Raw genomic sequence first — 15,334 nt, 5'->3', positions numbered from 1 at the left:
TTATAATTAAAAACCCTGGATTAATCTTCAAAGTCTTCTCTACCATGATTAAATTTACATATCACCCAAGACCTGTTTTTGACTATCTTACTAGTTTGGCAACAGTACTGATAAATAGAAAATATGAAACAACATCGAAATTATTTGGGAAGTGTTTGCTTCTATTCCTTAAACCTGAAAGGTTGCATTGCTTGATTTAACACCTTTCTCAGGGCTAATTTCACTTCCTTGTTTCTAAAAGAATAAATCAGAAGATTTAAGGAAGGTGTGACAATTTTTTTTTTTGATTTTTCAAGAACTTAAAGATATGTGAGGATGCTCCCATGGACAAAGCCCCCTGGCCAAGTGCCCACTGTGAGACAAGTACATACCCTATGGTTCATGATGATCCTGTATCTCATAGGGTAACAAATAACCACAAAGCGGTCATAGGTCATAACTGTATACAGGAAGCACTCAGTACACCCCAAGATGTGATAAAAGAAAATCTGTGAGGCACAACCCTGGTATGAGATGGTTTGGCCTTGACGTACTAGGTAGTCCATCATCTTAGGAGAATTCACAGAAGGGAAGAGTATGTCAAACACTGCCAGGTTCCCCAGGAAGAAATACATGGGGGTGTGGAGGTTGGGAGAAGCCAGGATGGTGAGGAAGATGAGCAGGTTCCCCAGCAAGGTGAAGACATAGAAGACCAGGAACAGGGCAAACAGCATGCTCTCTAGTCCTTCAGTGTTGGAAATTCCCAGCAGGATTAACTCTGTCACAGAGGTGTGGTTCCTCATGCTCATGGCACGGGCAGCCCTGGAGAAGAGAAGCAAAGCCTTCTCTGGAGTAAATCCACTAAGGGATTCCTATTAAAAGCAATAGATGCAAACAAAAATAAAGCCAATGAGGGAAAGGGGACCAGGGATGAATCTGTCCTTGGCATTCAGTTAAGTGATGTGCTACATTTGGTCTATGTTTCTTTAAAGTTTATATGGGAAAATACTGGAAGAAATTGCTTCTTGCACCCAAACTGTTTTTTTTCCACATCTGGTTAATGATAACAATAAAAACAAAATAATAAATTTTATGACGTGTATATTTCATAATACCCATATTTCTTATGAAAACTGCAACAGATGATGACCTCACTTTTGAAGGACAAGCAGTGCTTGAATTGTACATAAGCCAATTGCCTCAGTATGTGTATATAAAAATGTGACAAGGAAAAGAAATTGAGGTTTTTCTATTTAATATTTCCCTCTCACAATATGCTTTCCACTCTTAATCACTCATACTTGCAACAATTGCCTGTTGTTTATACTTAGTGTCTATGCACACACAGATGGAATGTGGACTGTGTCTGGAAGTAGAAGCTGTGGGCTAATATACATAATTTTGACATTCCCATGTTCTATCTCCTCAGTCAAGTTTCAATTCTATACTAAAAATCTCAAAAGTTCAAACTCCAGTAACATTAATGAATCTTGGAATCATTTACTACAATCCTAACCGATAATTAATAATCCTAAGAATTTATTCTTCTGTTTTGTGTTGCATGTATATATGTGGCCAGCAGTTCTAAATTTTGCTCTTCTGTAACTAATATTTGTTCACGAAAGTAGTCTGATAAATCCATTCACAGTGCTCAGTAGATTACAGATCTGTGTTATTTTAGTTTTGAACAAGGACACGGCCTTGCCATACCTGAGAGCACAATTAATGTGAAGAATGGAGAGGATGAAGAAGATTTCAGATGATCATTGTCCACAGTGTATAATCCATGTCCTGTCTGAACTTATATTATTCAAACTGAGTGATTAGGTGAAAGTATGAGCAGAGACAGAAATAGAAGGACTCCATTCTAGCTATTTAGTTATCTAGTCTGAACCTTAGCACTCAATACAAGTTGACACACTAATTTTCTATCAGGCTGCTAGAAATACAAAAAAATAAATGGAAGCCCCATGCCTTAAATACACAGAGAAATAGAAAGTTTCTTACTATTACCTTCCTCCACCAATTTTTAACCTGTGAGTCCTGAGCAGCTTCATGGCTCAAAAACTCACCTACTCTAAGGAAACTGGGCACCTTTTGCCTCTTCTAGTTTTGGAAGGATTGAGTGAAGTAAAACTATAGTACTGTAATTTCTGTTGATTATTTAGTAGCAAATACATAATGGAGTCAGTTTTCTTGGCCCTGGCCTCCCCCTGTGCTGGGTCATATAAAGTCTGCAAGACCAAGGGGCATCTCTTCCCAATGATGGCTGAATAGGCCATCTTCTGCTACATATGCAGCTAGAGAAATGAGCTCAGGGGGTACTGGTTAGTTCATATTGTTGTTCCACCAACAGGGTTGCAGCCCCCTTCAGGTCCTTGGGTACTTTCTCTAGCTCCTCCATAGGGACCCTGTGCTCCATCCAATAGCTGACTGAGCGTCCACTTCTGTGTTTGCCAGGCACTGGCATAGCCTCACAAGAAGCTGCTATATCAGGGTCCCTTCAGCAGAATCTTGCTGGCATGCGCATTAGTATCTGGGTTTGGTGGCTGATGATGGGATGGATTCCCGAATGGGGTAGTCTCTGGATAGTCCATCCTTTCATCTTAGCTCTAAATTTTTTCTATGTACTTATATCCTTTCATGGGTATTTTGTTCCTTATTCTAAGGAGGAATGAGATATCCACACGATGGTCTTCCTTCTTGGTTTTCTTGTGTTTTGCAAAATGTATCTTGGGAGTTCTAAGTTTCTGGGCTAATATCCACTTATCAGTGAGTGCATATCTAGTGACTTTTTTGTGATTGGGTTACCTCACTAAGGATGATATCTTCCAGATACATCCATTTGCCCAAGAACGTCATAAATTCATTGTTTTTAATAGCTGAGTAGTATTCCATTGTGTAAATGTACCANATTTTCTGTATCCATTCTTCTATTGAGGGACCTCTGGGTTCTTTCCAGCTTCTGNCTATTATAAATAAGGCTGCTATGAACATAATGGAGCATGTGTCCTTATTACCAGTTGGAAGATCTTCTGGGTATATGCCCAGAAGAGNTATTGCTGGATCCTCCGGTAGTACTATGTCCAATTTTCTGAGGAACCACCAGACTGATTTCCAGAGTGGTTGTACAAGCTTGCAATCCCACCAGCAATGGAGGAGTGTTCCTCTTTCTCCACAACCTCACCTGCATCTGCTGTCACCTGAATTTTTAATCTTAGCCATTCTGACTGGAGTGAGATGGAATCTCAGGGTTGTTTTGATTTGCATTTCTCTGATGACTAAGGATTTAACTATACAAATATATTCGTTGAGCCAGTGGTTTAGGCAAAACAAAATACATTGATCTGGGAAACATTACTTTCCTCTGACTTAAAGTGTTTAATACAGGAACATTTAGTAGGTTCAAAGTGCTGAAATTCTCTCTTACTCATAGACTTCCTGTGTATACCTAATATCCAGATCCCCAGTGGATGCCAGCAAAGATGTCTGGTCCTCACCTGCCCCAGGCAAAGTGTAAAGTTCACATCTGTCTAAGACACATGTTCAAAGTCCTTCTTTCTGGCTTTCTGCAGTTAGAACTCAATAGCATACCTCGTGTATGAACATTCTAAGAAATGATCTGATATCAGGAAAGTTATCTTGACCTATGTCTCACATAACCATGGAGTCTCCAACTTCCTACTGTAAAGGATCTAAAATTATAAGCTACATGGTCACCTCTCAGGAAGACAGAAGAAGGAATCACTCTTCTGAGAAGAGTATAAAATTGATCTTCATTTGAATAAACTGTAAATTCTAAAATTTCACACTAACTTTTGTTAATATCTCGGTTTTACCTGCACTATATTCACTTATATTTATGTATCAATGATAAATGCCACCAAATAAACATATACTACTTAAAAGAATTGGTATGATGAGGAAAATTTGCAATATGGATAGTATGATAAAGAATAATTTCCAGTATTTATGGTAAGTATAAAATAGGAGTATATTTTTTGTGATGGTATTCATTTCCCCTCAAGCAATCCTGACAATCCCTCTGTCTCTCTCTCTGTCTGTCCCTGCCTCTCTCTTTCTCTCTGTCTCTGTCTCTCTCTGTCTCTCTGTCTCTCTGTCTCTCTCTGCCTCTCTCTGTCTCTCTGTCTCTCTCTGTTTCTCTGTCTCTCTCTGTCTCTCTCTGTCTCTCTGTCTCTCTCTCTCTCTCTCTCACACACACACACACACACACACACACACACACACACACAAAACCATACCCATGAGCATGCACATAGTCTCTATTTCTCCTATTAATTGCTTTCTCGTTGTTTATTTTAAAAATAGACAGATGACTATAGACATCTGTAGTACGCAGCAGATTTAGCACTATGTGGTTGAAGTAGGGAGATTGCTTAACTTCAGAAGCTAGATTCTCCTCCTCTTGTTTTACAAAATGATCTGATCAACACCCAAGAAGAATAGAAGAGAGAAATGCATGTCTAAGAGTAAACAGAAACAACCAGAGGTCTACACACATACCAGCAGCCAGGAAACACATCTAATGTGGGTACACATATGTTTTAAAATTTTTATTAGATATTTTCTTCATTTACATTTCAAATGCTATCCCCAAAGCACCCTATACCACCCCCCGTGCCATGCTCTCCAACCCACCCACTCCCACTTCCTGGCCCTGGCATTCCCCTGTACTGGGGCATATGATCTTCGTAAGAACAAGGGCCTCTCCTCCCATTGATGGCTGACCAGGCCATCCTCTGCTACATATGCAACTAGAGACACAGCTCTGGAGGGTACTGGTTAGTTCATATCATTGTTCCTCCTATAGGGTTGCAGACCCCTTTAGCTCCTTGGATACTCTCTGTAGCTCCTTCATTAGGGACCTTGTGTTCCATCCAATAGATGACTGTGAGCATCCATTTCTGTATTTGCCAGGGATTGGCATAGACTCACAAAATTTTCTGGTAAAAAAGAATGTGTTTCTAAAAACAAGAATCTATTGTGCAGAAAGTGTCCTAGTATAGAGACAAGATATTCACCTTCTCTTCTTGAATCTGTGATGTAGATTTGATGCTCAGTTCTGCTGTCTATCTAACATTGAAGTAATGAAGTTATGATATCTCTAAACCAGAGAGTGTTCCTGGAACCGGTTTCTTTTGGGAACCTATCCTCAATGACCTAATCTGAAGACCCAAGATGAATGAATAATCACAGGGAATAATTAAAGGCTCTTGTGGCTTTCCTTATGTCCTTTATCCTTCCCTAGTCCCTTCCCCACTACTTTACTCACTGTGGAAATAGTATGACAATTTGTAACTTAATTGAAAATATATAAGACTCAAGAAAAACCTGTATTTTCTCTTTCTCATAAATTTTGAGACTTTGTGGTCATTTTTCCATTCATATCATAAGAATTCTGATGTATTTTTAAGTATTACTAATCACATTGCATACATGTATAGGTTATTTTGCTTATTCTATTTTAATTCCTATTTTCAAAGTATTTTAAAATTATTCCAATGATGTAATATATTTTAGCAGTCACATTTGATTTGAACAGTATTGGATACTTCATTTTGTTTTGTTTTGAACATAATCATGTGTGTTTACCAAAGAAAACAAATAGAAAGCAGAACGATAGATATATATGCATATATATTATATAAATCTTTTAATTATTATGTTATTATACTTTGAAGACTATATTAAAGATACACTTGCCCACATGGAAACTCAACAACTCTGAACTCAATGTTCTCTGGGTGAGGGAAGAAAGTGAAGAAATAAATTAGGACTTTCAAGAATTCAATGAAAATGAAGGCATAACATATCTTCATTTATGGGACACAGTGAAAGCAGTGCTAAGAGGAAAGTTCATAGCACTAAATGCCTTCATAAAGAAATTAGAAATTTCTTATACCAGTCATTTAAAAATACATTTGAAAGCTCTAGGAAAAAGGAAACAAACAAAAGAAGAGGAGAAGAAGGTAGGACATGAAGGCTGAAATAAATCAATTAGAAACATCCATAACAACAACTAAAAAACAATAAAAAGAATTAAAGAAACGAAGAGCTTGTTCTTTGAGAAAATCAAAAACATAGACAAACCCCTAGCCATACTAGCTAACAGGCATAGAAACTGTACCCAAATATACAAAATCAGAAATGAAAAGGGAGGCATAACAACAGACAATGAGAAATTTTAAAGAATCAGTAGTTCTTACTTCAAAAGCAAGAACTCTGCAAAATTGCAAAATCCTAACAAAAGAAATGATTTTTCTAGTAGAGTACCATTTACCAAAGTTAAATAAATCAACTAAACCATTTAACAGCCTTATAGTAATAAAGGAAATAGAAACAGTCATTAAGAATCCCCCCCCCCAAAAAAAAAATCCCAGGGCCAAATGGCTTTAGCATAGAATTTTACCAGATTTTCAAAGAAGAGCTAAAACTCCTCAAACTGTTCCATAAAATAGAAACAGAAGGGATACTTCCTAGTTCATTCTAAGATGCCACATAGACTGGTAATACCTTGATACCTAAAGACTCAACAAAGAAAGAGAATTTCATACCAATTTCTCTTATGAACATTGATGCAAAAATATTCAATAAATACTTGAAATCTGTAACCAGGAGCAAATAAAAAACATCATCCACCATTATCAAGTAGAATTCATCCCAGGAATGGAGGGATGAATGGTTTAATACATGAAAATCCATCAAAGTGGTCCACCATGTAATCAAACTAGAAGAATAAAACATCATGTGATCATCTCATTAGATGCTGAAAATACCTTTAACAAAATCAAACCCCCCTTCATGTTAAAGGTCTTGGAGAGAGCAGGGATACAGGGCACATACCTAAACATAATAAAAGTTATATATAGTAAGCTAATAGCCAACATCAAATTAAATGGAGAGAAACATGAAGCAATTATACTAAAGTCAAGCTGTCCATTTTCTCCCTATCTATTCAATATAGTACTTCAAGTTTTAGCTAGAGCAATAAGACAACTAAGGAATATGAATGGAATACAAATTGGAAAGCAAGAAGTCAAAGTATTTTTATTAGAGGATGATATGATTGTATATATATATACACAACCCCAAACAACCCCAATATTTCTTCGAGAGAACTCTTACAGCTGATAAACAGCTTCAGCAAAGTAGCTGTATATAAAATTAACTCAAAGAAATCAAAACCCTCCTTTATACAAATGATAAACAGGGCAAGAATGAAATTAGGGAAACAACACTCTTTACAATAGCCACAAATAGTATGAAAAAATCATGGTGTAATTCACCAGGCAAGTGAATGACCTATATGACAAGAACTTCAAATCAGTTTAGAAAGATATTGAATAAGACATTAGAAGATGGAAAGATATTCCATGTGGGGGTTGGGGTGGGATAAATCTCTGGGAGAAGAAGTGGAAGGAAGATGGGAGGTAGGACTCTGTCGGGGCACTGGGTGGGGGGCAGCTATTTGGATGTAAAAAATAAATTAATTACTTAAGGATAAAATTGAAAATATCTATTATCCACCTCTGATCTGTTCTATCATTGGCAGCATGTTATATTATAAGGAAGTTTACAAGGAACTTTAACATTTACTTTTGGATAATGGGATTTTCATTATGGTTGAGAATTTGCTTAAGTTTGTATCAATTAGTAGAAAAAGACAGGCAAAAAGAACGGATTTGGGATTAGATGCCCCATGTAGTTTAAGTATTTATTCTAATATATGCCTACATGCTACAGATGACTCAAAGGTCCACCTAAAAAAAATGACATCAACTTTCATAAGAAGACAAAATAATGCATATGAGAGACAAGGCTGACATATGCACCAATGTGCAATAGATTACTCAAAAAATATAATAATCATTAACAAGTTTACCAGATCATCTTCTTTTCTTCAACAGTTTTTGTTAAAGATATTATTTCTGTCATTTTTAGGCAACTCTGGAGCCATTCAGGGAATTCAGATGAACACAAAGATAGAATAAAAAACAGATAATACATTCCCTTGGTTCCTGAAACTGACTGATCACAAACAGTTACAACAAAAAGAGATCATAACTACCATCATATGGGTTGTGCATTTGCTGAGGGTTTCGATTTCCTTCAGTGAACTTAATGTGGATGGTTCTGACTATGATCACACTGTAAAAGCTTAGGGTTGCCAGAGTCTAGGTAAGCATGCTAGTTGTGTGTGTGTGTGTGTGTGTGTGTGTGTGTGTGTGTGTGTGCAGTAATGCATTGAAATAGGTACTGTATGATAAGATTAATAAGGAAGGAATAAGAATAAAATAATAAAAGAGGGAAGGAATAAAATCACAGATTATGGTCAATCACACCCAATTTACATACTGAGTCCTAACCTTGAGTAAAGGACAAACAACATACTTCTCCCAAAACAGAGAAAACAGGGCTGATGTGACATTCAGCATCAAGAAGCAAAAACTACAGATAGGACAATGGAAATCATGGTTTTTTTTTTGATGAGTCCAGAGTGAAGTATTTTGTTATTTTTATTATACTAACAAATAAAAATGAAAATATTATAGAGTTATTAAAGCACATGTGTAAGTCATATAGATTACAGTGGATATTCAATTTGTATAGATGAGGTTTTCAATATACTTATATACATTCACATTTACCCAAACCAAACATCATTTTGAGTAGTATTATGGTCCAGTTATCCTAACACGACACATCCAATCACTTCTGCTAAAGCCACTGACATGATTTTTTTTTCGTTTTAAGAGGTGAATAACACTAAAACTTGCTCTGAGAGTTACTGGGGTTATGATGCAAAGCATCCATTTGAAGTTCTGAGTGCAGATAATATTTTACAAAAACCTCAAGGATGAATGTACTGCCTATTATTATTCTTGTCCTCATAAGTGACCTCATCACCACCTCTACCATCATTGGCATTATTATTAGAGAATAGAACTAGGACCACCATAAGCCTCGAGAATTTTTCTATATACTCTTTGGACCATGCAATGTAGGCTCAAAGGTGATATACGTGAGGAAAATTATGAAAAAAATTGTACAGGAAATCATCATTGATATTCTAAAATTTTACAAAGTTGGGCTAACAAATCTTATACACAGGCAAAATAATCACCTTTTTCTAATATGACAACAACTCCATTCATGAGTCTGTCATGTTTATCCTTTAAGAATTTTCTTTATGGAAGACTTGACATCCTTATTTCTCAGACTGTAGATGAGTGGGTTCAGCATGGGAACAACAGTAGTGTAAAACACAGATGACACTTTCCCTTGGTTCATTGAACTTACTGAAGATGGCTGTAAGTATGTGAAAGCAGCAGAACCATAGAAGAGAGCAACAGCAGAGATGTGGGAACTGCAGGTGCTAAAGGCTTTGGACCTGCCCTCAGTGGAGCGAATACGGAGGATGCTGACAATGATGAAGATGTAGGACATAAGGATGGTCAATGCAGGTGTCAAGATATTCAGTGCACTCAAGAAAAGAACCAAGAGTTCATTGATGTATGTACTGGAGCATGATAGTTCCAAGAGTGGAAAAAGATCACAGAAATAGTGGTTAATTTTATTGGTCTTACAAAAAAACAATTTTAACATAAAGCCTGTGTGAACGGATGATCCAACAATACCCAAGATGTAAACTCCCACTGTGAGCCAGAAGCAGAGATGATGAGACATGACAACATTGTAAAGTAAAGGGTTACTGATGGCAACATAGCGGTCATATGCCATTACAGCCAACATGTGACACTCTGCAATTGCAAAAAGAGAGAAAAAGTAGAGCTGGGTCATGCATTCAGGGTAGGAGATAATGTTCTCCTCTGTCAAAAAGTTCACCAGCATTTTAGGGGTGATGACAGTGGAATGGCAGAGGTCAATGAAGGACAGACTGCTGAGGAAGAAGTACATAGGTGTGTGTAGGCTGGAGCTGAGCACAATTAGAATGATCATTCCCAAGTTCCCCAACACTGTGACCAGGTAGATGTCAAGGAAGAGGAGGAACATGGGCAGCTGCAACTCTGGTTTGGTTTGCAATCCAGTCAAGATAAATTCGATTATCATTGAAAGGTTTCCAGACTCCATTATCTTCTCATTATATTGTCCAAAGCTTCTAAGTTTAAAACAGAGAAAAGATTATAATTTTCTGCATCATCCATATTTTCTCTCTCCCCTCTATGCCTCTGTGTTTTCTCTGTTCTCTCTCTCTCTCTCTCTCTCTCTCTCTCTCTCTCTCTCTCTCTCTCTCTCTCTCTCTCTCTCTCTCTCTCTCTCTCTCTCTCTCTCTCTCTCTCTCTCTCTCTCTCTCTCTCCTTCCCTCCCTCTCTCTCCCTCTCCTTCCCTCCCTCTCTCTCTCTCCCTCTCCCTCTCCCTCTCCCTCTCCCTCTTCCCTCTCTTTATCTCATCAAAATAGATATGCTATATAATTGGTTCTCAAGATTCCCCTGTTTCCTTGGGACAAGAGACGACTGTACAATCAGTGGAAGAAAAACTGATGTAGGACCTTGACATTACTACTTATCATAACCTTTTAGGATGTGTGCATGGATTATCCTTTTTAATTTAAAACACAGGATTATTAGTTATATTTTTGATGAGATTTTCCCCTCTCAGATCCTCTGTAATTTATGTTGTCATGCATATTACTGTTTATAATACATAGCAAACATTTTATCAGACTCAGAATCAACAATAACAAATGTTTTCATTCATTTCTATTTGTGGCTAGATTCATAACATTTCTTTACTGTAATTCTGACTCTAATTAGCTGATCAACTCTCTAACTTGTCAATACAGTTCAGTTGTTTCTTTATTGATACTGCCACACTGTGAATCCTATATACTGCACATAGTACTGCCACCTTGAAAAGCAGAACTTACTTTCCACAAAGATGTTGTACTTATATAACAACAGCAGAGGAATTGTCTTTTCTTGTTCTAACTTGGATAGTTCTAGAGGAGAAATAGAATAACCTAATTTAGTTATATACTTCACAAATGTGGGCAAGAAGCAATGGACCATGACTGACCCTTGCTAACTGGACTTCATTATTGAATTGGTAGCGCTTAGAATAGTACTCATTTGAGAAGAGTTTAGGAAGACAAGCACAAGACAATTCTTCACTGGTCAGATTCTGTGATCCTGAAGTTTATATGCACCCTTAACATGTTTATCGATGGTGCCTTGTGGATAAACAGAACTTTTGCAAAATTCAGTTGGAATTATTTTCAACCCACTACAACTAATGGTATGTTGTAACTTTCAAAATGACCATTGCGTCTTTACTTTTATATTTCAAACATAAACATGTAAATTCTAGAACACAGAAAAAATGAAAGTGTTAACATTTAAGCGGGTTCTGTACTACTATTTTCAATCCAGAATGGAATACTTTGAAAGGACATGGAAACAAAGATAATTTCAGAAAATAAATAATCAACAACTCTTGTTAGTTGACGAATGTCTAAAATAAGAGAGAGTAATTTGTGAATATAATGAAAATCTACATATCACATGATATGGGTATCTTAACATTCAATGTATTGGTCCATTTAAAAAAGATTTGGTCTCACTGTATTTGTCTCAAAAAGCTTAAGGTAAAAGTAATGACCTGAAGTCACGGACAGAAGTATGTTGCTTCTGGACCCAAAAGAACTCATAAGAGTCAGACACCATTTAACTTCTTTAAAGTCAACAATATCAGAGTGCTTTATTTTTCTATAACCATTTTTTTAGCCATTACTCAAGAACAGAGCATTACATATATTAAATCACCTTTAAGACCTCTTTCAACTTCAGTATTTGTCACTCGATAATGCTAATATCATTAGATTATAAAACTTAAGTTCAAATCTTTTCTCAAAATCTTATTTACTGTACGACCACAGGAAAAGATATTCTGTTATTTGGTCCACCTAGGAAGCAGAAATTCAAATACACAACACATAAAAATTAAGTTAATTAGCAAACAATTTCTGGACCCCGTAGTATGCCCATAGTGTTTACTTTGAAATGTGTTGAGTTTCTCTCTGTGATGTCCTGCATGAATTATTCAGCAGCTTTTCTACTGTTCCACATTGCAGATCTGAATAGTGATTGGCATATTGCCTTGTATGTAGCATGTGCCAAAAACTGTGTTCGATAAAATTGTTCACAGAAATGTAACACTGCGTTAAAACAAATCCTTAAGAATTGTATGAATGAACCGGGCGGTGGCGCATGCCTTTAATCCCAGCACTTGGGAGGCAGAGGCAGGTGGATTTCTGAGTTCGAGGCCGGCCTGGTCTACAAAGTGAGTTCCAGGACATCCAGGGCTATACAGAGAAACCCTGTCTCGAAAAACCAAAAAAAAAAAAAAAAAAAAAAAAAAAATTGTATGAATGGCTGGGACACCAACTGTATACTGATAGTGCTAAAAATGGCTGACCAGTAAAATATCCCACATGAGTCTGTAGCGCTGAGCACATGGGGAAAGAGGACTTTTTACCAGAGAGTGTGGTTACTAGAATGAACATGACTATGGATGGACAAACAGCCATGCACATTTATGTGCACCAGGAGAGAGAGAGAGAGTGCAGCAGAAGACTTAAAGGTTTTAAAAGGGCAAGGATGGGAGTTCATACTTACCCCTACTTCACAGCAAGTTCAGTGTTGGAGGGTTTTATTCTCTATTTCACTGGGTAGAAAACTGTGTTTGATGTGAGGAGGGGATTGCTTCAAGGAACTTGATGTCTGATTAAGCTCTTGCCTCAGTCATTTATTGCTCTGCCAAATGTTGGTTGATGTGACACATTCATATGTTAGAGATAATCACTGTCTCATTTGAAACAAAACAAAAAATAAATAATGATCTCTCATAAGAATTCTCTCCCAAAGGTAATAACTGTAAGGAAAACTGTCAACAATTAGAAATTACCTTTCCCCACTGATTGTCAAGTGTTTAATGTCATCTAAAGTTATTTGCTCTTCTTGTTAGATTCTGACTTAAAAACCAAGGAAGTGAGTGCTCTCATTGTTAGTGTTCTAGACTGTTTAAGTGGCAAGGCACTTAAAATTTCTAAATTTCAGGAAAATTGTAAAATATACATTTAAAGAATTAGCTCATGTGATCTACCAAAAAGGGAAAACAGAAAACTAGAGAAGCCATATGTTTTAATTTACCTCAGTTGATTTCACTTCCCTAATTGCATTTAAATATTGTAATATTTTCGTGAATGGTAATTGTCAGAATCAACACAATCATATTTCATTTTGCTTCCACATTAAAATATTGAGACATACAAGGAGTTCTTGACAAAATTAGTAAGTAGATATTAGAATTGTTTTTCCTAAATTTAAAAATCAACATGGAAGCCAGGCGTGGTGGTGCACGCCTTTAATCCCAGCACTTGGGAGGCTGAGGCAGGTGGATTTCTGAGTTCGAGGCTAGCCTGGTCTACAAAGTGAGTTCCAGGACATCCAGGGCTATATAGAGAAACCCTGTCTCGAAAATCCAAAAAAAAAAAAAAAGAAACCCAACAACAACAAAAACATGTATGGACAAGGTAAATGTCTTGTTACAGATTCTATTTTCATGCATGAACAAGGTAAATGTCTTGTTATGGATTCTATTTTTATGCTAAATTTTTTGTTACGGCAAAATTACATTTAATATTCTGTTCATTACTAACATAAAGTTTGAGATAATGGTTGCAATACATTTTTTCATTTATTTTATTTTATTTTTTAAATTAATTTACTTTTTACACTCCATATTCCATTCCCTGTCCCTCATCAACCCTCAGACTGCTCCACATCCCACACCTCATCCCCATCCCAACCTGTTTCCACATGGATGCCCCACCCCCCACCCCACCTGACCTCTAAACTCCCTGGGTCCTCCAGTCTCTTGAGGGTTAAGTGCATCATTTCTGAATGAACACAGACCCAGCAGTCCTCTACTTTATGTGTGTTGGGGGCTTCATATCAGCTGGTGATATGACTGCCTGTTTAGGGGTCGAGTGTTTGAGAGATCTCGGGGGTCCAAGTTAATTGAGACTGCTGGTCCTCCTACAGGATTGCCCTTCTCCTCAGCTTCTTTCAGCCTTCCCTAATTCAACAACAGGGGTCAGCTGTTTCTGTCCATTGGTTGTGTACAAATATCTGCATCTGACTCAGCTGCTTGTTGGGTCTTTTGAGGGCAGTCTGCTAGGTCCCTTTCTATGAGCACTCCACAACCTCAGTAACAGTGTCAGGCCTTGGGACCTCCACTTTGGGCCTGTCGCTGGACTTTCTTTTCCTCAGACTCCTCTCCATTTCCTTCCCTGTAATTCTTTCAGACAGGAACAATTATGGGTCAGAGATATGACTGTTGGATGGCAACACCATTCCTCACTTGGTGCCCTGTCTTCCTGATGGTGGTGGGCTTTATAGGTTCCTTCTCCCTAATGTCAGGCATTTCATTTAAGGTCCCCTGCTTTGATTCCCAAGAGTCTCTTACCTTCCACATCTGTGGTGCATTCTGGAGGGTCCCCCAACCTCCTGTTTCCATTCTTTCTGTTAGCCCTCAGGGCATCAGTCTTTTTCCCTCACCCAATACAAGAACAGGTTCCCCTCTCTCCCCCCAACTCCAACCACCCTATCCGCTTTCACTTCCAAGTCGATCCTTCCACCTCCCCCCCCCCCCCCCCCTTCTCTCTCTCTCTCTCTCTCTCTCTCTCTCTCTCTCTCTCTCTCTCCCTCACCCAATACCTGATCAGGTTCCTCCCTCCCCTCCACCCCCTATCCAGTCCCCCCCCCCCCCCCCCCACACACACACTTGTGATTGCTTTCTGCTCTCTCCCAAGGGAGACTGAGGTGTCCTCACTTGGGAAATTCAGATTGTTGAACTAGTTAAGTTCTGTGGACTGTATCTTGGGTATTTTGTACTTTTAGTTTTTGCTAATATCAAATTATTAGTGTATACATGCCATTAATATCCCTTTGGGTCTGAGTTACCTCATGCAGGATGATATTTTCTAGTTTCATCAAACCTGCAAAACTCAGGATGTCTTCATTCTTAATAGCTGAGTGGTATTCCATTGTGTAAATGAACCACATTTTCTGTATCTCTTCATCTGTAGAGGGGCATCTAGGTTGTTTCCAGCTTCTGACTATCATAATTAAGGCTGCTATGAACATAGTGGAACACATGCCCCTGTGGCATGGTGGGGCATCTTTTGGGTATATGCCCAATAATGGTATAGCTGGGTCTTCAGGTAGATCGATTTCCAGTTTTCTGAGGAACCTCCAGAAAGATTTCCAGTGTGGTTGTATCAGTTTGCAATCCCAACAGCAATGGAGGAGTG

The 15,334-nt window shown here is 37.8% G+C and overlaps 2 protein-coding genes across 2 annotated transcripts; both read right to left on the bottom strand.

The window, feature by feature from the left end:
* Positions 1-299: 299 nt before the first annotated feature.
* LOC110328330 (putative olfactory receptor 10D4) lies at positions 300-812 on the bottom strand. The gene has a single exon (XM_021207779.1). The coding sequence runs from the start codon at positions 786-788 to the stop codon at positions 300-302; it is 489 nt and encodes a 162-aa protein (XP_021063438.1). The 5' UTR covers positions 789-812.
* An 8,356-nt stretch (positions 813-9,168) lies between these two features.
* Positions 9,169-10,092, bottom strand: LOC110327804. The gene has a single exon (XM_021207024.1). The coding sequence runs from the start codon at positions 10,090-10,092 to the stop codon at positions 9,169-9,171; it is 924 nt and encodes a 307-aa protein (XP_021062683.1).
* Between the last annotated feature and the right edge of the window lie 5,242 nt (positions 10,093-15,334).

The sequence above is a fragment of the Mus pahari genome, chromosome 10 (assembly GCF_900095145.1).
Source record: "Mus pahari chromosome 10, PAHARI_EIJ_v1.1, whole genome shotgun sequence".
NCBI classification, from domain to species: domain Eukaryota; kingdom Metazoa; phylum Chordata; class Mammalia; order Rodentia; family Muridae; genus Mus; species Mus pahari.
This window is presented reverse-complemented; position numbering and strand designations above follow the sequence as displayed.

Excerpts from the sequence above, each read along its gene's own strand:
- LOC110327804 (XM_021207024.1), bottom strand. The coding sequence starts at position 10,092 with ATGGAGTCTGGAAACCTTTCAATGATAATCGAATTTATCTTGACTGGA.
- LOC110328330 (XM_021207779.1), bottom strand. The coding sequence starts at position 788 with ATGAGCATGAGGAACCACACCTCTGTGACAGAGTTAATCCTGCTGGGA.